The 24,677-nt window shown below is 47.7% G+C and overlaps 1 protein-coding gene across 2 annotated transcripts in view; it reads right to left on the bottom strand.

Annotated features, from left to right (window-relative positions):
* Window positions 1-24,677, bottom strand: part of FIRRM (FIGNL1 interacting regulator of recombination and mitosis) — a 3,285,109-nt gene that overhangs the window by 1,952,614 nt on the left and 1,307,818 nt on the right. For both annotated transcript variants that reach the window (XM_086964357.1, XM_086964349.1), the window contains one exon: window positions 1,380-1,444. In XM_086964357.1, the coding sequence (XP_086820483.1) occupies window positions 1,380-1,444 (65 nt within the window). The remainder of the gene's footprint in view (window positions 1-1,379; window positions 1,445-24,677) is intronic.

The raw sequence follows: 24,677 nt of genomic DNA on the forward strand, positions 1-24,677 counted from the left end.
CCTTTGAAGCCAATGGGTGTTGTGCGCCTGATTAGCGGGGCCTGACACCTAATGAGTCACCCAGACGCTGATACCACGCTGTATCTACACGCCACTCCAACCGCAATTGTTAGGCTGGGCAAGAACCTCACAATCTCTAAAGACTTTACAAGGAAGTGGCTCCTGCCACGCGTCACCTCAACAGTCATGTAATTGCATAGAAAATAAAAGTAGCAGCCCACACACTATACTCGCATGATAGTCTGGTCACATCTGTACTTAGATGACACACTAAGATACTTAATACATACGCTCACTGTTATTTGATGTCTCTTGTTTTGATTTATTATTTACTATTGTTGGATGCAGTTGAATTGTTATAGAAAATGATATCTAGTGAACCAACTTGACATTTGCATGTACACTGATGTATTTACTTATGGCACATTACATGATACAATTCAAGAGCTGGATCCAAATGTAAACTGCATTTATCTGTATGTATTGATTCTCTTGCGCATTACTCTTGCTGCCATGGAGAGGCGTACTAAACACCTTCACTCTGGCCCTCCACTGGAGATGACCGAATGTGCGGACCTTAGTAGCCCAAGGCAATTTGTATACATAGATGCAACCTTACACCCCCAGACATGACCGATACTGAAGCAATGTGAAGGAACTGTTTTGATTTATATGTGTAGTGTTATGGAGCAAACAATATAGTTGCCAAGGAGATATGCATCGATGCTTGTAGACTGATGTACCAAAAAAAGATAAAATGCAATATAGATTTTTTTTTTTAAATAACCACTACTACTGATTGGCCTTTTATGTTGAGAAGTGGACACTCTGCCTTCATACAAATGGGGCATATACAGTAGGAGGTTTCCAGCCTAGACAAATTGACTTAAATCAGTTTGTGCCAAATAATGACATTATTACACAGGTGGTTTGTCCATGTAATGTATTTAGAGATGTATTCCAAATATAGTTCCTGTCTTAACTCTAAATGCCGCCTTTGTATATCCAAGGTACGCACAAGAATTCAGTCCAAATTTATTTGCAGCCAATCTTTCCTTTTTGTAGGATTAATTCTTCAATACTCCTTAAGTGGGATATATTACTGCCCTTAATTAAACCTCCAAATTTAAGTAAATAAATCTTACTTTTCATGTCTAAAAAAGAGAGATTGTAATTCACAGTTTTTAGCATTCCTAGTGATATTCCCTAAGGGTAAGAATAGAGCAACCTGGATGTGATCATATAGCTAGTACCTGAATAGACAATACACCAATGTTACTAACATCAGAACTAGGCAGGAATGATCACACAAACAGAAATAAGCAGAATGCAATGGAAAAGTTAAATACATAGAGTTAGACAATTAGCACCATACCGACCTATGTATTTGAAGATATAGTTGATGTAATCTGGAGCACGATTCAGATAAAAAAGGCATTAATTCCTGTAGGCAAAAAAAAATAAAAATTAATTGAAATCAGCCTGCTCAAGCATACAGTGAAAAAAACAAGTTACTTACCTGTACGATATGGTTCTCCAGTATTGATATCTTTTATAGGTTCACATGCTTGAGAATTGTCCCCATCGTCATGGTGGAAGTCCCACAGTAACAGTAAAATAGCAGTATTCAACTGTAACATTCAACTGCAATAGGAAATCACTAGCCTTAAAGCAACCTATTACCAATGGTTTAAACATCCAAACTCCAGACAATCAGAGTGCACACCCTAGAGTCTCCATCACCCGGCACCATACTTCAGATTTCAAGCACAAGTCCAATTAGCGGAACAAGAGAGGTATGGAAGGTGAACCTGAAAGGGGAGGAGGGAGGGCCGAATGTGAATCTGAAAATATATCAATACTGGAGCACTAGAGCACACAGGTAAGTACCTTGTTCTTTCTCCAGTATTGCCACAGGTAGCACTGGTCCTGAATCGGCTCTCATATGCTTTCTTTGACATTGTGAAGTCAGATGTGAGCAAGACAAAATACATATAGAGAAGGATATTAACAGATATGTAAGTATCTAAAGGGGTTTAACCTCTAAATTGTAAATTTAAACGCTAAATTATAATCTTTTATAGATTCAAATGCTCAAATCAGAATAGCAAGCAGTTATCAAAAGGTCAGTGGAGGCGGGTAAGGTGAACCATCCCACCATGCGACCCAAAACAGAAAATACAATCAATCATAAAAAGCATTCATTATGAGCTTATATATATATATATATATATATATATATATATATATATACACAAGAGGGTTGCCCAGATTTAAGACCGCACTCCGTAGCTGGTAAGTAACATACTTTATTTCAAAAGGCATTCAGCTTGGCATCCCCATTGTCCCTGGCCTTACGCGTTTCGAATCTCTTGTGATTCTCAAGTGACGTTTTTTCCTAGTTTGGAGGCACACCTGAAGCCAAGTAATTTGCATATAACTCGAGCGGGAGAATGCAGTTGAAAAGAAAAGGTTGCTGACACGGGCCTCTGATGAGAATCACAAGAGATTCGAAACGCGTAAGGCCAGGGACGTTTTCAATGGGGATGCCAAGCTGAATGCCTTTTGAAATAAAGTATGTTAATTACCAGCTACGGAGTGCGGTCTTAAATCTGGGCAACCCTCTTGTGTGAATGTGTGAATAAATATATATATATATATATATATATATATATATATATATATATATATATATATATAAGTTGGCCTGATATGCGGTGTTTCCAATTCTGGAACCATCTTGTATCAGTCCAAACAATCCCTTATGGTGTCTGGTTGTAAGTCAACCTTTTTAGACAAGCTATCCTAGGGGTAGCATGGACTAAGCAGCCTTAAAGGCTTAACTTAAGAGGTCGTGTTAAGCGAGCTGTTTTACCACATACAATCCTGTAATACCAAATGAAAGGACACCACACAAGTATATATTATAAAAATATATGTGTTTATTTTAAAATGAATCCCCTGTACTCTTTATGAGCAAAGGGGCACAAGCGTTAAATCAAAAGCACAGTATAACATACAAAGTTGCACAATTTTGGATGAGGGCGGGTGGCCACTCAAACCATATACTAAGAAAATGGTATAAGAGATACCAATCGAACAGTGGTTAGGCCTAGGGCCTAGAGAATCGCTGGGAGCAGTCAGGACTAGCAATGCTGAAGTCGGGAGAAGCCCGCAGGACTCGGGTGCAGCACGTAAAGTGCGGCTTGCACCAATGCAAAGTCAATGGTGAGTAAAAGTTACACAAAGTTAGTTTAAGGATACTTCCGCTGAACCTAGAGGAACAAAACTTAAGACACAGACCCTAGAGGTGTGTACCAGTGTAAGGACACCGGCGTTGCAATTTTACCTCACCCACAGGATGTGGGTGCACAGGGTCGAAGTGGCGTCGGGTTTTGACACGCAGGTTCTGGGTGCTTGGAGCTGGAGAAGCTGCAGGCGATGGGAAGCAGAAGTGTCCGGTGTGATCCAAGGGCGGATCGAAGTCAAGATGAATCTGAAAGCAGAGGGGACAGAGTCTGGGTCACTCAGCAGGGACCAGGGTGGAACCAGGACGGAACCAGGCAATGTCGGGCACAATCAGATGGTTGTCGAGAGGCTTCTCTCCGCTGTCACGTGGGCTCTGGGGCATCTGCGACGTCCAGGAGCAGGTCACGATCTGTCCCACGCAGGCTCTCGCCGTCAGGACCGTCGGCTTCAAGATTGCAGCAAACAGCACTTGGCAAAAGCAATCCACGCGGAACCGGGAGATTGCTTCTCACTCGGACCAGGAGGGTCAGAGTGGGGGCTCCTTTTTACAGGAGCTGGTGCAGATCTGGAGCAACCAGAAAAGCAAGTCGTTTTCAAGTTTTCGTCGGCACAGGGGCCACAAGCCAGCTGGCAAGTGACCGGGCCAATGCGTCGAGCCAACACAAGCAGAAGGGCCCCACGCAGCACTCGACGAGTGTGGAGGGGGTAGCTTGGGTGCAAGTGTAGCTCGGGGTGGGGGCTTCTCAAACCCCGGTGTACAGCTTCGAGGGTCACTCGTGGGCTGCACGGTCAGCGTCTCGTGGCCTTTTCAAGATGGCGTGCCCCACGCTTCCGGTCGCCTCCACGGGTCTCAGCTCTGCAGGGACTGTGGATCGGGCTGGGAGAAGGCAGGCAAGCTTGATCTCGTCGATCTCTGTCGCTCGAGTTCCGGCGGGAACTGCAACAAAGCAAGGGTCGAGGGCTGGATGGTGCCTGTATGCACAGGGTGGTCACTCCTTGACCACAAGGGAGATTCTTCAGTCTTCTACGTGGAGTAGGATGTCGAAGGGTCCAGAATTCGTTTCTTATGTTTCTTCAGGATGATCTGAGTTGCATTGGCACTGCTCACACTCTTATTCGAATCTGGTGGGCTGGACATCCTGCTAGGTCCCCTCCTATGGGTGGGACCCAGGAAGGGGGTGGTTACACCCCTTTCCTTTGATCCAGGCCGCCCTGGGACTGGGGTTGGTGTGCCCCAGAACCGGTTTGGCCGGATTATGCAAGGGGCAGCCTTGTGCTCCCCAGGCAGTGTCTGGTTTCTTTGAAACCTCCCTGCTACAATCCACTATCTCCTGTCTGGGGTGGTTTGACACCGCCCTGCGACAGGAAACCCTTTGTCCAGGCCACCATTTGCTGAGTTTCGGTCAGCAGCAGGAGGCCAGACCCGTGTCTGTGGCAGAGGCATCCATTTTGTGGATCTGAGGCTCATTTTAAATCAACCGCGTTTCAGTAAAGTAACATGTCTTCTCCCTCTAGAAGGGTGTAATGCTACCCCCGTCGCCAGAACTGGCGAGGGGGTAGTATTCCAATTCGTATGACACCTTACACGACATGTTTTGATAAAGCCAAACCAAAGTTGCTATATAACCGCGAGGATTATAAGGCACTTAAGAGTATATGGTATGGCATTATCCCGGACCAGCTTAGGGAGTTGTTCCCGACAGCTGCAGACAGGCTCAGCTCATGCCAGAGCTCCATCTCACATAAAACCACGCACTCTGCCTCCAGGATTGATGAGGCCTTCCATAGGAGTGACTCACAGGTTTATATGTGTCCAGATACAGGTTTAGATATAGGTATACTATATCTAAGCAAGGGGTGATTACACCCACTTGCCCCAGCTGAGTGATCAGCCAGTTGTGTCAATTTAAGAACCAGCCAGGGGTGGCAAAAGCTATGCTTCAGCCCCTGGTAGGCCTTGGTGGCACCTATGCCCTGAGCACCTATAGTGCATGGTACAGGGGCTGACAAGGAGTCCATTTCCAATTGTGGTATGTACCTATAGCACATGTATTACAAATTTAGAGAGAGAACAGCAGGCTGGGGGTCTGATTAGCAGGCCCACAGCCTCAGTAAGTCGAAAACCAGTGAAGCAAAAAGCAAAAATTGGGGTGACCATAGGATAGCAGACCCTACTCTCCTACATATATATACAGCACAAAACTCCATCCACCTCCGACTCGCGGCGAAGAAGGAGACTGAGACCACCACAGCTCTTCAGGCGAAGTTGTTTTATTCACATCACAGCCTGCAACGACGCGTTTCGGGCTACCAGAGCCCTTGATCACATTCATATATATATATATATATGTATCTTCGAAGTCTGCCACGACCGACTGGAAGGAGTGAGTGGATTGAGGTATTTTACTTCAATGGGGCGCGTTGTCTCGCATTTGACTGCCCCCACTCATTTTCCAACTAGGCGCAACTGGAAGCTGCAGTATGCATGGGGACACAGAAAGGACTCATCCTGTTTCATTTGCTCCATGACCCGCCCGACTCACCTGAAGCCCGCACCGCAATCATCTGACACTCACTCCCCCACACCACCATATCGGGATGCTAATACGAGGCATGCTGGGACTTGGAGTTCGTTTTACCACACACAAACTCTGATTGGTGCGCAGACAGCATAAGGAGGAGGGGATTAGGTGCCGGCGGATATATTAAAAACAGGAGGAGAATATTAGGGACGTTTTCTTAGCAGCTGAAGGCGCGGAAGAAGGCTCGTTTGCCGAAATGTATCCGCCAGAGCTGGGAACTTGTGAAATAAAGCTGTGTCCACCCTGTTATCCCCTTGTGGCCTCTGTTCTTTTTCGTCGAAATATATATATATATATATATATTATATATATATACACACACACAAAAGAAGCAGAGAACTCTGGGTAGTTCTCAAGTTTAGGTGGAAAGCAGTTCCTGTATATGGCTTTTGTCATTTTACAGCTCGGCACGGACAACACTGTGTCAGGTGTTGCTTTCACTCATTTCAGGTTGGCTTGGTTGGTATTTTATCAATTCAAAGCTGTAATACTGTGCCTTGAGTGGTAAACAGCTTTTGTCATTTTACAGCTCGGCAAGGACAGCACTGTGCTAGTCCTATGCTTAAAGACTTTGCTGTAGAAATGGCAAAAGACTTTGTCCTTTTCTATCTCGGCGTGGATGGCACTGTGCTAATCCTATGCTTAAAGACTTTGATAGAAGAGCAGACATTTGAGGTGAGCAGCTCTAGAGTGTCGCTGGTGTAGAGTGTGCTCTATACAGGAACTGCTTTCCACCTAAACTTGAGAACTACCCAGAGTTCTCTGCTTTTTTTTGCATAATTTATTTGTCACTCTACGCCTGAAAGAGAATTATATCATAGCAGGAAGAACTTTTGTGGGATGGATAGCGGCCTGGGTCGCGAGGAGGAACCGCCGCTCGTGTGCGGCCCTGTGGTGTCTGTAGGCAATTAACACAGGACTGCTTGCATGCCTATAGGTGAGAGACATAAAAAGGCAGCGCACTCAATTATGCCTTTTTCACCTACAGAGGATTTATCACAGTGCTAAGGAATGCGGCAACACCCACTGGGGACTCTAATTAATATGGAGTGCAAGTACCATCGCTCACAGGTACAATATGACCACGCCTACCAAGGCATGAGAGTTAAATAAAAGCAGATGCCATTCATCAGTCGCTGTTTGCCTTATTTAGCGCATGGCCTGTGAACAAGGACGCTATTTCAGAAACGCGTAAAGCTAAAGAACAGAAAGGAGGTGTTCCGAGGCTGCATTCTCCACCGTAAGAGGCACTTTGCTGGCAGTGTGTGCCCCCTCATACCGAGCAGAACTTTTGTGGGATATATATATATATATACTTAAATCAAGAGATATTTGAAACCTATAAATGACTTGATCATACAACAATAGCACATGAAGAAACAGGCACGAAGAAGATCATACCTTATGCGAACATCGCATTTGTGAATTGGTTAAAAGGGTGGCCTTATAAGCTGTGACTGGACAATGTTCAATTGCCATAGCACTGGAGGAGGTCTTTTCGGAGGGTAGGCCCTGAAAAGTCCCTTCATGAACTCCTTCACCAGTCTGTTAGACCACAAAGACAAGCGACCAGATCATCATTTGCCTCTGGATATTGCCACCAAATGCACCTTAATGGACATTTGCGCCAGGGGGGCTTTGGCGAGAGACAAGAGATAGGGCAAAATGTCCTAAGTGGTCGATGAGAGGATTGCAAAAGTGCCCGACACCCCATAAGCAGAATCTCCTCCATTTGGCTGAGTAGCATTTGATCGTAGATGGAGCACGGGCTTTCTGCAATATTGCTTGTCATTCTTCAGAAATTGCTAGCTCTCTAAATTCTGCGTGATGAGGAGTCAAGCCGACAAGTGAAGTGTGTGAATTTTAGGATGAATATGCAAAGTCAGAGGTACCCCTTGAAAAGTAATTTGTGTGGTCTGGAGAAAAAGGGGAAATCAAAATGCAAATATATATAAAGAACTTCCCACTCGACTAACAATTATTTTCTCAATGGCCGTGGTTCATGGAGCGGAGATTCTCCTGTGGCTTAAACAGGATTGGAGACAACCCGGATATAGCTCTGTGAACCAGTACTGACACGCCCAAACCAAGGCGTTTAGGATGATGTGGAGAGGCTCCTGCTTGATCTTCTGCAGAACCTTTGGAATGGGAGGAAATTGAGGGACTGCATAAGCAAACGTTCCCTCCCAAGAGAAATGGAAAGCGTTTCCTAGAGAGCCTGACTGAGGAAATCTGCTGGCACAGGGCCTGCATTTTTTGTTTAGAGACGTAGCGAACAGCTCTAAGGTTGGATCCTCCAACGGAGCAAAACCTTTGTAGCTGATCTTAGTTTAGTTAGCTCCCACTCGAGACACTGCCTGGCGTCCCTGCTGAACGAATCAGCCCAATCGTTTTGAACTCCCGGCACATGCTGAACTTGTATTGATATCTCGTGGGCGATTAGCCATTCCCAGATCTGCTGAGCCAGGATTGAGAGGGCATGAGATCTTGCCCCACCTCGTTTTAGCAGAGAGAACATGGTGGTGGTGGTGTTCATGTGAATCAGGATCAACAATTTTTTGATGCTTGGCAGGAATGGGTGGAGGCCCAGAAAAACTGCTGTTAGCTCCAAGAGGTTTGTGACACTGAGCTTCCTGAGCTGACCATCACCGATGAATACGTAACTCCGGCAGGTGGGCAGGGCACCCCACCCGTCCATGAAAGTGTCTGACGTCAATATCAAATTCGGTTTTGTCCTAAGGAAGGATAGACCCTGAGAAAGGTTGTCTCTGACTGCCCACCAAGACATTGCTGATGTCATCTCTAGTGTGATTGAAACAATGTCTTCGAATGAGCCCCGAGATTGGGTCCATTAAGCAGCGAGCTGCTCCTGAAGAGGTCTCATCCGTAGGTGACAGTGCAAAATCAGCGGGATGTAAGACGATTTAATCCCTAGCATTGACTTGCATGTCCTTATTGAAACTCACTTTTTGTGGATAGGAATTGCACTGTTTTCTGGAGACATAAGATCCTTTATTTTGTGGGGAAGGCTTTTGAAATTGTGGTATTCAGAGTTGCTTCTAGAACACTATCGACCTGGAAGGAACTATAGAGGGTGTCTCCCAGTTGATTCTGAGACCCAGGGAGCAAAAGATCTGAACACAGGCGTTTGTAGATCTTCTGGCGGACTGGAATGATGGAGCCTTGACTAACCAGTCGTTGAGGTACGGGAATACCAGGTGACCGACTCGCCGCAGAAAAGAACCCACTGGGGCCAAGCATTTTGTAAAGACTCTTGAAGCCGACTTTAACCAGAAAGGTAGCACATTGAGTTGATAACGATACCCTGCCACCACAAACCTGAGAAAATGACAATGTTTTTGATGTATGAAAATAAGCATCCAGAAGATCGAGGGAGAACATATAATCCCCCACATTCATGAAAAGCAAGATCTCCTGGAGCGAAAACATCCTGAAGGGTTGAGATTGGATGAACTTGTCCATTATCTGCCTATATTATCCCATCTTTTTCTATTTAAGAAATCAGAATAGAAACCTAGATTGCGCTGACCGGACGGCATCTCTTCTATTGCCTGTTTGGAGAGGAGCAATCTGATTTCCCTCTTTAGAACTGCTGGATGACGATGGGGAGTTCTTCGCAGATGCAAATTTGGGGGCTGTTAAACAAATTCCAGGGTATGACCGTGGTGGAATACCTCTGACACCCATTTGTCCGAAGATAAGAGCTTCCACTGATTGAAGAATTTGGAGCAAGTGGGGCCGAATTGAAGTGGGACTATGGTATCAGGGCCCTGTGGTGCCTGTTGTTGGAGTCATGAGCTCTTCCCCTGATGGTAGGCGTTGATGTGCTGTTGCTCTAGGATAGGCTTGTGTTGAGGTTTGTCAAAAAGGCTGTGAAGAGTACTGAGATCGAAATCTCTGCTGATGATAAGGTTAAAAAAGTTGCTGGAGCGGAGGTTGAGAGAGATATTGACCTCTATCTTTTCCCCGGAAGAAAGCTACTTTTTTCTGCTGAAGATTCGTCAGCGATTTAGCTGTATCCATAACCAATTTATTCATCTGCATGTGTCCCAATGAGGAATTCCCCGTCTAACAGCATATCCAATACCTTGGCCTAAACCTCAGGGCGGAATGCTGTAGCTTTTAGCCACCCCTGCTGTCTCAACACTGCTGCTCCCACCATCTGTATGAAGGCAGTTGATGCAATATACAAAGCCACATCATTCCTCTCGGAAGAGGCTCTCTCTCCTTCCGATAGTCCCTCTATGCCTCCTTCTTCTTGTCCTCTGGAAGAAACTCCAGCAAGGCAGAGATGTCGGACCACATCTGGCGGGCATACCTCCAGACGATAGCCATGGTATTGAAGGCCCTCGTGGCAGTGGCAGACAATGTGGAGAACCTTTTGCTGATGTTATCTAGTTGGCGCCCTTCCTTGTCAGGCGGAGAAGAAAGATGTGTAGATATCCTCTGAGCAGCCTGCATAATAACCAACAGAGGCTAAAGGTGACCAATCAGGCACACAGGAGAGTGTCGGGAATCCTGCATTTTGTGTCTAATAACAGTACCACTGCACAAATAGAAGCTGGTGTCTTCATCAAATTTATATCCTCCTAATATAAGTAGTCCACAATGGGTATGAACCGAGTGGAGTTTTGCATTGTAGGTTCAAAATCATATAAGAAACAAATTGTCTGCTTGGCAGGAGTAGGGAGGTTGAAGCGCCTTCGAGCAGATCATGGTACACACCAATATTTGCACGTGGGGAGTCGGCTATAGGTGGAATAGGAGCCACGTAATTGTCCCACTCATCATGGATATCTGGGTCCAACTGCAAATCCCCTTCCTTTAGCTGCTGGTCATCATCATCATGTATTTGTGGAAGAATATCCACAGGTGTCAGAACAGTTTTGCTTTTTGGCAATAGGGGTGTAGCCAGTGAAGCAGGAAAAACCATGGGAACATCCTGTGTAGGAGGTTGTTGTGGAGCAGAATTCGCCTCAGGAAATCTCTTGTAGTAATCATTGAGAATCAACCGAAGCTCAGTGACCAATGAAACAGGAATATTAATAGAGGGTTCTTGAGCATGATCTTCCTGTTCCCCGTAAGGGTAGTGCTCCTGAAAAGCGTCCGAGCGTTTAGCACTGGGACGCCCTGTATCAGAAAAAGAATAGTCATCCTCCAAATAGGTAGATGGATCATCCATTGCCTCTTCTTCCTCCAAGTTGTGGCACTTGACTGTGAGTTGAGAGGGACTGTATTAAGGGCCATAAGGACCATCATCTTCAGATTCCTGGAAATCCAGGACCTGAGAAGGAGACAACAGAGATATTTTTGAAAAGTCCAGCAAAAGGGATGGAATCTGTTTTGAAAGCAGCTATCCTTTTCCCTCGTCGACGGGCCTGTCGACATCTGTGTGCGGCGGTTGAGGAGTCACAGACTGTGATTGGACTGCTGGATCATTGACAGTGAAGCCCTAGTCGACGGAGACAGTCTCACTACAGCCGAAGACGGTAACACTACCAATGATGTCGGTATAAAGCCACAGTCATCGTCTTGACCGTCGACGTAGTCAATGTCGCTGACAAAATTGTTTATGGAGCACCAGAGCCTGTTGAGATAGAGGCTGTAGACAGTGATTTTTACCGTAACAGAACAGTCGACGAGCGGACTCCCTGGAGGGAGTATGAGGCGCTGACGGTGGAGCAGAGACAGCCCTCTGGTGAGAAGAAGAGGGACCGGGCTGACCTTTTTTAGCCCTTTTTCCTCAGCCCTCTCTGTACTCTGAGACCTACATTTTTCAGGGTCCTTAAGCGAAGCGGAAGACCCTTCTTCCTTGCTTCTCCTGGAGGAGGTAGGGGGCTCCTCCCCACCCTCAAGAGTCAGAGCCTTTAGCCACATTCTTCCTTTGCAACCAGAGAAACAGCCTACCCTCATGGTCTTTGAGGGTTTTTGTGGAAAAAGTACTTCAGTACCTGCATTCCCTGGGCTTGTGGTTTGGATACAGGCAACAAAGGCACTTCGTATGTGGGTCCTCAGAATATAGTCTGGACTTTCCACAAGTCTTACATGCCTAAACAACCCTTTTTTAGACTCCAACATAACAAAGAAAAATAGGTACTCACACTCCTGGACTGTACCGCAGAAGATATGAAGTGAAGAAATGAAATGCTAGATGAAAGTTCAAAAGGGCAACAGTAGAAATACTGACTGAGAAGAGCTCAGGGAGACTCACTAATACACAATGTGTTGTAAGGAATTCGAAATATGGTGGCCCTGCAGGGGATGGAGACGTTAGGGTCTATAATCTGATTGGCTGGAGTTTGGATGTTTTCAAACAATGGTAGTAGGTTGCTAAAGGCTAGTGATTTCCTATGGCAATTGAATGTTACTTTTTAATACTGCTATTTTACAGTTACCGTGGGACTCCCACCATGGTGGCCCACATCAAAAACTTGGTTTGCTTCCTTACTGTCTGCCTACTATGTAATGCCGATTGATTGATAAATCTTTTATCGAATAAAGCCTATCATAAAAGCATTTTACAGAATAAAAAATTATATATAGAATTTTTCTTAAAAAGACAGTTAAAAATTCAACACAGATAATAAAATAACATAGAAATAAAACAGAAGATGAAACTATAACATCATATCTTTTAAAATAGTAATTAGTCCATAGGTCCAAGGTTTCCATTACGGCGGACAGGAAGGTTGCAACCCATATTGTTCCCCGACTTGCGGTGAGCGCACTGGACTAAAATCGGAGTTCCTTGTTAGGCAGTTGTAATTGCCTTGCAATTGTCACAGTACTTTTGTCTGATTAGCCAAGCACGCCCCAGGAATTTGGTCACACCACAAACAATTGTCAAAGAGGAGGTATCAGTTTTCAAGATGCGCAGAGCTGCAACATGGCTAATAAAGCCCAGTACCCTGCATACTGGTTTTAGCCACTTTTTTCTGGCGTTTTTGTATGCCGGGCATGCCAGGAACAGATGAGCAATTGACTCCTCAGGATGGCCACAACTGGGACAAGGTTCGGGGACATGATTAGGACCTTTCCATTGTGTAGTAAAGCTGTTAACTTGCAGGGTTCCAAATCTCATCTGGATATATAGGGATCTATCCCTAGGTGTCTGTATAAAATGGAGATAGGGTTCCAAGCTGCAGGAGCTTTTATGCTCGAAGAAACCCGCTGTTAATTTCCCTAGTTTTTGGGTGGATTGATCCCGTTTCGACACCCATTCCCAGTAAGCACGTTTAAGCTCCTGCTTGGAGGGGGGTGTCTGGGAAGCCCAGGCCTCGCTAATCCCGATGAGGCCAGTAAGGTGTCTGAGGTCCGCCAGCCATTTTATCCTGCGCCCTGAGTCAAGGGCCAGCAGTTCGTTGAAGGCCCTGGCATAGTTGGACAGCTCTGCGGACCTTTTAAGACGAACCCAGTAGAGTAAGGGACGAAGTCTGGCAATGTCCTGTATATTCCTTCTACCTGTGTCATAAAACAAGGGTTTTAGGGGGGTTGAGACAGGGAGCGAGGTAATGGATCTTAAAAATGTATTCTCAGACTTAGTTAGATCTCCGAGTGTCTCCATTCCCCACAATTCTGCTCCATAGAGGGCCGAGGGCAATGCTTTCCCCTCGTAAATGGCAAGCGCCGGGGTAACCGGCCTACTCAGAGAGATTCTGTTCCCTGATGATGGCCCCGGACACCCGTTTGTGATTGAGGAGCATCTTATCTAGGTGGGCTGCCCACTTCATGCCTTTTGAAATTCTGATCCCTAGATAATCAAATGAGTCAACCACATCGAGAGGGACCTTGTTTAGGGAGATGTTATTCCTAAAACGTTTGGACGGGTTTATGGTCATCAGTTTGGTTTTATCGGTGTTGATGGTTAAACCCTGCTCCTTGCAAAATGAATCAAATCTGTTGAGCAATTTTTGGAGGCCGGCGGGTGACTTTGAAATTAAAAGGGTATCGTCGGCAAACAGAAGGGTGGGTGTCTTCTCCCCTGCTAGTGTTGGGGCATCTGCTGGTTCCTTATTAAGGTGGCCCACCACCCCATTGATGAATAAGGAAAATAGGGTGGGGGCCAACACGCACCCTTGGCGTACCCCTCTGTTTACCACGATCCTCTCAGTCCGTTCCCCTTGGGTTCCCCATCTAATCCTTGCATAGTTGTCACAGTGTAATCTTTTTAAGAAATCAAGGATGTAGGGTGGCATGCCCAGGTGATCAAGCACCTTCCAGAGTTTGTCACGAGGGACCAGGTCGAAAGCCGTCCTCAGATCTATGAAAGCCAGGTATAAACTCCCTTTCCCCAGGGTAACTGACTTCCAATAGATCATGAAGAACCTAACGACCTGGTCCATCGTGCCAACCTTCTGCCTGAATCCTGCCTGGAAGTGTGAAAGGATGTTGCCATCGTCTATCCAGGTTCTTATTCTTGAAAGAAGGACCCTGACGACCACCTTCTGTATCACGTCAATCAGACTGATTTGCCGGTAGTTGGCAGGGTCCTCTCTACTCCCCTTTTTAAAAATTGGAACTACCTCGGCTCCTTTTCAGGAGTCTGGAACTTCAGCCCCTCTGGCTATCATATTCATTACAAGAAGGATGAACTGAGCCCATGGTGTGGGGTCGTGTAAAAGCAAATCCCCTGGAAGGCCATCAGTGCCTGCTGCCTTTCCAGGGGCGATGTTATGTATTGCTAACTCGACCTCATGGAAATGTAATGCAATTTCCGTCTGTACTTTTACAGGATGTATGTAAAGCGCTCTGATACCTACGGGTCTAGCTAGCGCTATATAAAACTTAAAATAAAATTTAAAAAAATACCGACAGGGAAGATACAAGCATGTGAATCTATGAAAGATGCAATACTGGAGAATTCATTGTACTGCAAACACTCAGTTTTAAAAAAAACAATGCAACCAGCCCAATAACAAGAAGTTTACAGTATAAATTGGTCGAAGCTAATTATTTCCAAAAGGGGAAGGGGCAGCACAGGGTGGACAGGTCCAACATGAGGAGCAACAGTTATGAATGCTACAACAATATAGAATGTATATGACAGAACAAATTAAGCAAGGTGGGCAGGTAACTTAAGCAGTTGTCACATACAATTCAGCATGTGAAGCTGAAATAAGTGCAAGGATGACCTAAATAACATTTATATGGTGTTCCATATAGAGACTAACAAGAGTAGCATGTTCAACAAAATCTTGTTACATTTTATACTTAGCTACCTTCTCTAAAGACAATAGGACAGCATACACTGCTGAAACACATTTTACTTTCACTGGCCATGAAAAAATGACCCCAGTCTTATTGCGAAGTAGTTATGGTACCACAAATGCTCGAAAGATGAGTTTCATCAAAGCAAGATTAGGCTCACATCAAACCATATAAACTGCATTTCCGTCCACAGGCTTTTGCGGGTTCAGGTGTCTCGAAATTAGTTGATAGAGGAGCCTGGACAATGTAATCAACAAAAGTAAGAGCTTACGCTAAGGAACAAACAAGGTACTTACCTCCAGTAAACCATATTGGGTAGAGACTGTCACTAGAAGCAGATTTACTACTGGGAATATTCGCCAGACGGGATAAGGAAACTTTTCATGACGTACTTTTGCAAGCCACTAAGAGGCGTTAGTTTGGCTATGCATCGGTGTCATCCGCACCACAAGTGACGTGCGTGGTGTCTATAAAGGCAACACCCCAGCGCACTGACATCAGTTACTTTTTGCAACCTTTCCACTACAGAAATGCAGTGCCAAGGAGTTTGCTGATATATCAGTGTGCAAAAAGTATAAGTTACTTACCTGTAATCCTAATTCTTTTCCTGGGGTATACTCAAAGTCATAAGGACTGAATAGTCCCGCCCACGTGCGGGTACCCAGCACTGTATACAAAAATTCATATCTATTTTTGTTTAGCCAAATAAACGTGTACGCAGTACTTTCAAACATACATATATACATGTATATACATAAACATACAGCCTAACCTCATTTAAACAGGCTAAGATGCCAAAACTGCATTGGATTTTTGATTTAAAATAAATCATAAAGAATTTCTGTAACCAAGAACATGCACTCCTCTAGTATACCAACACAGCCTTTTATTTTCAAAGAAAAAAACAAGCAATAGCAGGCAATTAGCCCATAGGCTGCACAGTTAAAACCACAACTGATAAACTGGCACTGTGCCTTTAAGACCTCCAGGAGCTCCCGGCTCCCATCATGCACCACAGGTGACAGTTAGGTAAGGTCTTTTTTACAGTGTACTAGCATGTAGGAATCATGTAGCAATACAGGACAAAAAACTATACTAAATATATTTGTGAGGAGGGCGGATTGCTAATGACTGATGAGTATACGCCTGGAAGAGAACTAGAATTACAGGTAGGTAACTTATCCTTCTCTTCCGGGGAATACAAATCAATAGTCATAAGCACTGAATAGAATAGCGAGCCCATAGCCAGTATCCCACGGACGAATATCAGTATAGTTAGAGCACAGCAAAAACTTAAAGGATAAATTATTTAAACAGATTACTTAATGAGGCTTGCCCAAACTGAGCATCCGCATGAGTGTCGGTCTTAACAGTAATGGCGAGTAAATGTAACCACTGATCGCCATGTGGCAGCTTTACAAATCTCTGCAATAGAAACATTTTGAAGAAGAGCCATGGTAGAGGCCTTTCCCCTGGTAGAATGAGCCTTTGGTTTGCCAGGGAGAAGTTTATTGGACAACTGGTAAGACAATGTGATACATGAGACTATCCATCTAGAGATGGATCGTTTGCAAGTTGCACACTCAGCATTTATGGAACCATAGTTTACAAACAGGTGCTCTGATTTCCTTAATGCTTTGGTCTTATCTAGGTGGACCTTCAGAACCCTCTTAAGCACTAGCGAATGCAAGGCACTTTCCGGAGGATTTGAAGGAGTAGGAAAAAAGGTAGGGAGAGTGATAGTCTGGTTAATATGAAAATCCAAGACCACTTTCGGTAGAAAACTCAGATGAGTTCTATGGTCTACACTGTTTGCATGAAAAATGAGATAAGGTTCTTCACAGCACAAAGCCTGTATCTCACTCACTCTGCGATCCAAGATGATGGCCACTAGGAAAGCAGCCTTCCATGACAAGTGCTGCAGAGAGGCTTTAGGAATAGGTTCAAAGGGGGCCTCCATCAACCTGCAAGAACAATGTTAAGTTCCCATTGAGCAGACAGTGATTTGTTCGGTGGGTAGACTTTTCTTAACCCCTCAAGAAAGTCTTAACAACAGGTAACTAAAAGAACGAAAACTGCATAGGAGATTTTCAGTAGGCTGTGATAGCCGCCAGATGCGACCATTTTATCAAAAGCGCATTCCCTCTGGAACCTGGTTGGTGAAACCTGGATGCAAAGACAAGGCATTTTGCGTTTGTCGCGTCAGCAAACAAGTCGATGTCTGCAACTCCCCATAGATGGAAGATGTCCTGCGCAATGTCGTTGTTTAGCACTCAGTCGAGAGTTTCTACGAAGTCCCGACTTAGAGTGTCTGCCTGGACGTTGAAAGTGCCTGGGAGGTAAATAGCTGAAATGGTCAGATTTCTTGCGAGATGACATCTCCAGATGGTCTGATCCTCCTGTGAGAAGGGTCTCGACCTGGTTCATTCCTGTTTGTTCAGACAATACATGGTTGTGGTGTTGTCCATCTGAATCAACAGTCAACGTGTGCGGAAGAAAGGAGGCAGTGACTAGAGTGCAAGATGTACCGCTCAGTTCTAACAGGTTGATGTGGTACCCCTGCTCTGTCTCTGCCCAGCGCCAGGACCCCTGGCCCGCGCAGACCCCAGCCCACCCGCCGGACGCACAACGCCGCCACCCTCAACGCACTCAACGCCGGCCGTATCCCAGAATGCTACAGAGCCACCCTGAGACGCACCCATGGACCCTTCTGCTGCAACTCCTGCAAGTTCACCTGCATCCGGACCTGCACTACTCCAGCACCAACCAAGACCAAGACGAGCAACAGCAGCAGCCATCTGAAATGCATCCTGCTCAACACCCGCTCCGTCCACAGACACGCCGTCGAGCTCTGGAACCTGTTCGACACAACTTCACCAGACGTCGCCTTCCTCACGGAAACCTGGATGAACGCCTCTTCAGCGCCCGCCATCACCATCCCAGACGGCTACAAAATCATCCGAAGGGACCGCATCAACCAGACCGGAGGAGGCATCGCCATCATCCACAGGAACACCATCCGCATAACGACCAACACCGACTACACACTCACACCCGCCGAGCACCTGCACTTCCAGGTCCACATTAACCCCAAGACCACCCTCAGAGGCACCCTCATCTACAGACCCCCGGGGCCACGCACACAATTCAGCGAAGACATCGCCGACTTCATCAGCCCGCACGCCCTCCTCTCCGCTGACTACATCCTCCTCGGGGACCTCAACTTCCACCTGGAGAACAACAACAACCGCAACACCACCACCCTGCTGGACAACCTCGCAAACCTGGGACTCAAGCAGCTGGTCACCACCCCCACCCACTACGCCGGACACACACTCGACCCAGTCTTCTCATCCAGCAAGGACATCGCCTTCAGCCACGCCACCGGACTCCATTGGACGGACCACAGCTGCGTCCACTTCAGCTTCAGAAGGACCACGATCCACCACCACCAGCAACAGGTTGCACACAGAAGCTGGAACAAGATCACAGCCGACCAACTCGCGACCTCCCTGAGCATGAACCCTCCCACCAGCGCAACGAACCCAAGCCAGGCGGCCACCAACCTCGCGAAGTGGATCAGCAACTGCGCAGACGACCTCGTCCCTCTGAAGACCCCGCCTAGCAGACCCGGTAGCAAGAAAGCCCCATGGTTCACCGACGAACTCAAGAGCTCCAAGAAGAACTGCCGAGCCCCCGAGAGAACCTGGCGCAGAGACCCAACACCGGACAACATGACTGCCCTCAAGCTCGCCACCCGAAAACACCACCAACTCATCCACGCCACCAAGAAAACCGCATTCAAGGAACGACTGGACAACAATGCACACAACAGCAAGGAACTCTTCAACATCGTTAAAGAGCTCTCCAACCCCAACGCCGGAAACAACGACATCACCCCTTCGCAAGACCTCTGCAACTCCCTCGCCTCCTACTTCCACAACAAGATCGCGGACATACACAACAGCTTCAGCACTCAACCGACGCACGCCACGACCGAACCACCGCCCCCACCAACACCCTCCGCGCCTGGACCCCGGCCAGCACCGAAGACACCGTCCGCACGATGAACTCCATCCACTCCGGATTTCCTACCGACCCCTGCCCTCACCACGTTTTCAACAAGGTTGACGCTGTCGTCGCACCCCACCTGCGGGACATCATCAACACCTCCTTCGACACCGCTACCTTCCCGGAGAGCTGGAAGCACGCCGAACTCAGCGCTCTACTAAAGAAGCCTTCAGCCGACCCCACCGACCTCAAGAACTACCGCCTCATCTCGCTGCTCCCGTTTCCTGCAAAAGTCATCGAGAAGACCGTCAACAAGCAGCTGGCCGCCTTCCTCGAGACGAATGGATCCCTCGACCTCTCGCAGTCTGGCTTCCGGGCCAACCACAGCACCGAGACCGCCCTGATCGCAGCCACCGATGACATCCGAGCACTGCTTGACAACGGAGAAACAGCAGCCCTCATCCTCCTAGACCTCTCCGCGGCCTTCGACACTGTCTGCCACCGTACACTAGTGCAGCGACTCAGCAACGTCGGAATCCAGGAGAAGGCACTGGAGTGGCTCATCTCCTTCCTCGCCGGAAGGACACAGAGTCCGCCTCCCCCCGTTCAGATCTGAAGCCACCGAAGTCATCTGCGGCGTTCCTCAAGGCTCCTCGCTCAGTCCAACCCTCTCCAACGTCTACATGAGCCCCCTCGCAGACATCGCACGCCAGCACAACCTCAACATCATCTCCTACGCCGATGACACCCAGCTGATTCTCTCCCTCACCAACGACCCCGCCACCGCCAGAGCCAACCTTCACGAAGGGATGAAAGAGGTAGCCGAATGGATGAAGAACAGCCGCCTGAAACTGAACTCGGACAAGACGGAAGTCCTCATCCTGGGATCCTCACCCTCCGACTGGGACGACTCCTGGTGGCCCCCCACCCTAGGCAACGCACCCAAACCGACAGACCACGCACGCAACCTGGGCTTCATCCTGGACTCCTCCCTCTCCATGACCAGACAAGTCAACGCAGTCTCCTCGTCGTGCTTCAACATCCTGCGCATGCTACGTAAGATCTTCCGGTGGATCCCCACCGAGACCAGGAAGACTGTCACCCAGGCCCTCGTCACCAGCCGTCTAGACTATGGCAACTCCCTCTACGCCGGAACCACCGCCAAACTCCAGAAGAGGCTCCAGCGGATCCAGAACGCCTCAGCACGATTCATCCTGGACATCCCCCATCGCAGCCACATCTCCGGACACCTGAGAGACCTGCACTGGCTCCCGGTCAACAAGAGAATCACCTTCCGACTCCTCACCCACTCACACAAAGCCCTACACAACCAAGGCCCAGGATACCTCAACAGCCGCCTCAACTGCTACGCTCCCAAACGCCAGCTTCGATCGACCGGCCTCGCCGCCGTCCCCCGCATCCGAAGAGTCACCACAGGGGGACGGTCCTTCTCCTACCTCGCCGCCAAGACATGGAACTCCCTCCCGACCCACCTCCGCCTGACCCAGGACCACCTCGAATTCAGCAAGCAACTCAAGACCTGGCTGTTCGAGCAGTAGCAGACCCCCCTCCCCTAGCGCCTTGAGACCCTCTGGGTGAGTAGTGCGCTATATAAATGCTCTGATTGATTGATTGATTGATTGACCAGAGTCCTTGTACTTGAAGAGGACCCATATGAGCCCCCAACCCACTAGGGAAGCATCTGTGACAATTATCTGACAAGGAAGGTCCTGATGAAAAGGAACCCTTTGAGCAGGTGCGATTTCTTCATCCACCACCTGATTGAATCCTTGGTTGATTGAGGAAGAATCACCAAGTCCACCCAGTGGCCTGATACTTGTGACCACTGATCCTCCAGAGATTGTTGCAGAGGACGCATCTGCAGTCTGGCATGTGGGACAATGAAGATTCAGGATGCTATCGAGCCCAGAAGTGAGGACACTTGCCTGACTGTGGGATGGCGAGAACAGAGCAGATTGCATCGCTTGTTCTGTATTGAGGATAACCTCTCCTCCTAAGAACAAACGCTTGCAATTACGGTATCCAGAGAAGCACCCAGGTAGGGGATTTTTTGAGTCCGATTGAAGATCAACTTCTCGTTGTTGATTTGTAGGCCCAGATTGCTTAGCACTCGTATGCAGTATGAGAGATGATTCTGTAGTGTAGTTCCTATATTCCCAATAGGCTCTGCGCATTGGAATAACATATCCTATAGATTAGACGTAGGACTGAGGTCGAATAGGTCTCTATCGAATATACTAGATTTAATTGTGAGTGCCAGCTAGCTCAGAGGTCACTAGAAACTTTCTTGAATAAACAAGAAGGGATTAGTTTCTGACAACCGCATAAACATGACAACTTTGTTTCCCAAGAATAAGAAATGTATCTCTATAGCCGCGGAAACAATAGATAGTTATTTCACTCAGTTAATCGAGCATGCTTCATTTCACCAGAGGTGCAGAGAAATAGAGAGACAAGCGTTTTCAATAAAAAATATTTATTGAACAGTCTTCTGTCTCATGCAGGAGAAATGAACTGCTACAATCGTAATACTGGTTGCAAAGTACAATGCGTACAGTACGAAGAGTATTATAAAATAATACAGTAAAAGCATGATATGGTTTCTAAGCCATAAAATACATAGAATACATACATTAATAAAAAAAGACTAAAAGTACTCAACTGGTGCTTCTAAAATACGCCTACCTCGGTGTACCTAACCTAGGTCTAGTAAAAGGGAAGAAGTAAGTGAGGTGTAGCTTAGTTTCAGTTTTCTTTGCCAAGAACCTATCCAAGAATTCTCCAAGGGTCTAATCAGCTCCATACCTTGGTTTCAGAATGAAGGAGGTCTGGTATCTCTCTCTCAGGACTCAATTTCCCAAAAACCCGCAAGGGTAGCTTGGAAACACTGGAGCTGGATTTCTCAGCAAGAGAAAAGACAGCGTCTTTCTCAGTGCGTCTGCTGGAGGGTCAGCTTCCTTCGGCACTTGCTTCGGCGAGCTGTGTCGTGTAGGTAGATAGTCGAACTGCTCCAAACCACTGTGTGTTTGCCTGGGCAAGTGTGGGCATATTTATACCTTGAAGGTGCCTAGTTTGACGAAAGGTTGGAAATAATAACGTCATCAAAGACTCAGTTCTTTGAAAACTCTTGGATAAATCAATATTCAAGCAAGGGAAAGTCCCTGACTGCTGAAGGCGGGTTTTTCCAAGAAATCGTTGTGGATTTTTGGAACTAGTGGAAGTAGCCATGCCGTATTTGGACTGTATAGGCTAAGTCTAAATATGGTTATGAATTCTATGCCTATATAAGGATAGGGTGATTTATACCTATATATGGGCATGAATCTGGAAAATTACACTAGGCTCCTGAATTCATATACAACAATTCTGAAGCAGAGTGGGTGACGAACTCTTCAGAAACCAGTCGTCCAGATACGGATAGACCAAGATCTTTTGCTTGCAAAGAAAAGCCGCTACCACTGCCTTGCATTTTGAGAACGTGCAGAGGGCTATGTTGAGCCCAAACTGGAGGACTGAACTGGAAATGTTGATGTGCTACCTGAAAATGGAGGAATTTCAGATGTTTTCTGGAAATGTGCACATGGAAATAGGCGTCCTACAGGGCTATGGAGCACATCCAGTCCCCTTGGTGTAATTGAGGAAAAATCTGGTGCAGTGCCAACATCCAAAATTTCTCTTTGCAGATGAACTTGCTCAAGAGCCTTAGGTCGAGTACTGGTCTGTACTCCTGGATAGGACATCTTTTGTGTACCAGAAAGTAGCGGGAATAAATTCCCTGCCCTTGCTGAGGAGAAGGAACTACTTCTATAGCATCTTTCTTTAGAAGGGTGGACACTTCCTCTTGTAACAAGTGTGATGTTGGATATACCTTCTTCGAGGTGGTACTGATGGAGGTGGGGATTTGAATTTGAGCAAGTAGCAACTCTGCACAATGTTGAGTACCCACTTGTCTTTTGTTATGTTTCTCCACTCGTCCAAGTGAAATACAATACTTTCCCCCCACTGGAGAGGGTAACAAAGATAGGGGAAGCCAGGGCTCATTGTTTAGCCGGTTGTTTTGTTGAGGAAGGAGTCTGTCTTGGAGCTCCCCTTCTTCGACCTGGTCTGCGCTGGTGGTAATGCAACCTGGATTGCTGCTGTTGCGTCAAACAATGAGGGTCTTGAACCCTCTGTTGGAAAAACCAACGTTTGTATGGTCAGTTCTTGCGTCTAAAGTCCTTTCCCGAAGATGGCGGAGTGAGAAGACGTGGGTCTACACTGCTCTTGCCGACGGCCTTGTTCCGGCGCTTCCAGGTCCGTTGCGTGGGGCTGCGGACTGCCGGAACCGAGCACATAGCAGAACGGGACCAGTGAGGTCGGCGGAGGCAAGAAGCGCCGCAAAACAGACTGCTTGAAGCCTCGAGGGCGCGAGGCACCCCATCCTCCCGCCGGATCGTTGGCAAGGCCGACTCCCGAGGTGGCGCGCGGCCGAGCGGAGGAACCCTGTCTCGGCGGTCACGGGACAGCCCGAAGTGAGCACCGGAGGCGCTCGTCAGAGAGTGGAGCTGAGACCTGTGGCGGCCGCAGAAGCGGACACGCAAGCGGAGGCAGCGCGGCAGAGGCCCAGAGTGCGGCGGAGCTGCGGGGAGACACCGTGCGGCCCAGAGACCGGTGGGGACGTGTGGCCGAAACGAGGGTCTGAGGCAAGACACATGACCGGAGACTCCGGGCAGCGGATCGGTGAGTCCGGGGAAATTGCAGCAGCGGCGGACCGGGGGATAGAGGGCGCCTTCGACAAGCAGGTCGGCCCGGTGGTGGGAGCGGCGCCTCGATAGCGGCGAATCAGGCCCAGGCCCAGGCTGGCATAGTGGGGAGTAAGGCGGAAGGCAGTGAGTGGCAGCACGAGGCCAGAGGAACGGCAGGCCATCCCACGATTGGAGTTTACTCCCCCCTCCCTGGAGGTCGGTGGTAGATCGGGCATTGAACTGGGGGCTCTACAGAGGTGAGGAGGCCCCCGCAGCCAACGTCTGGAGTAACGGCCAGACAGCTTGGGAAGGTGCGGCCTACCAGGAAAGACCAGAGGGGACTGACTGGGGCGGATCCCGCCTAGGCCCGGAACGACGGTCGAATTTGGGCACAGGCTAGCCAGAAGGAGGGGACCACACCGAGCAGAGCGGCCGGAGTATTTGCATATAGCCAGGTTCTGAGCTGGGATGGGGCAGTGAGATAAATAACGGTGATGGATCAAGCCCTGATCTTTGGACTGGGTAAGAGTGGTCTGCTCAATTCAGACACTCTGTTCATCACCACCCCCTTTTGTAAATCGGCCCGGGGGGATCCGGCATCAGTCGACAGGCACTGTGAGGAAGGGGTCCTACCGGAGCGGCGGACGAACACCGGAGAGCCAGGTAGGACGAATACAGGGGAAGCGTGATGTCCACGGGCAGGCCCCCCCAGGGCAAAACTGTGAAGGAGCTGTTCGCCAAAACGCAGACCCCCCCCACAGAAAGACGCAGCGGCCCCGACACTGAAGAAGATGGAACAGAACCCTGACACGGGGCAGAGCCCATCACGAAGGCCTTTCTGGAGTCCCTCTTTACATCCCTG

Source organism: Lissotriton vulgaris, chromosome 1_1 (assembly GCF_964263255.1).
Source record: "Lissotriton vulgaris chromosome 1_1, aLisVul1.2, whole genome shotgun sequence".
NCBI classification, from domain to species: Eukaryota; Metazoa; Chordata; class Amphibia; order Caudata; family Salamandridae; genus Lissotriton; species Lissotriton vulgaris.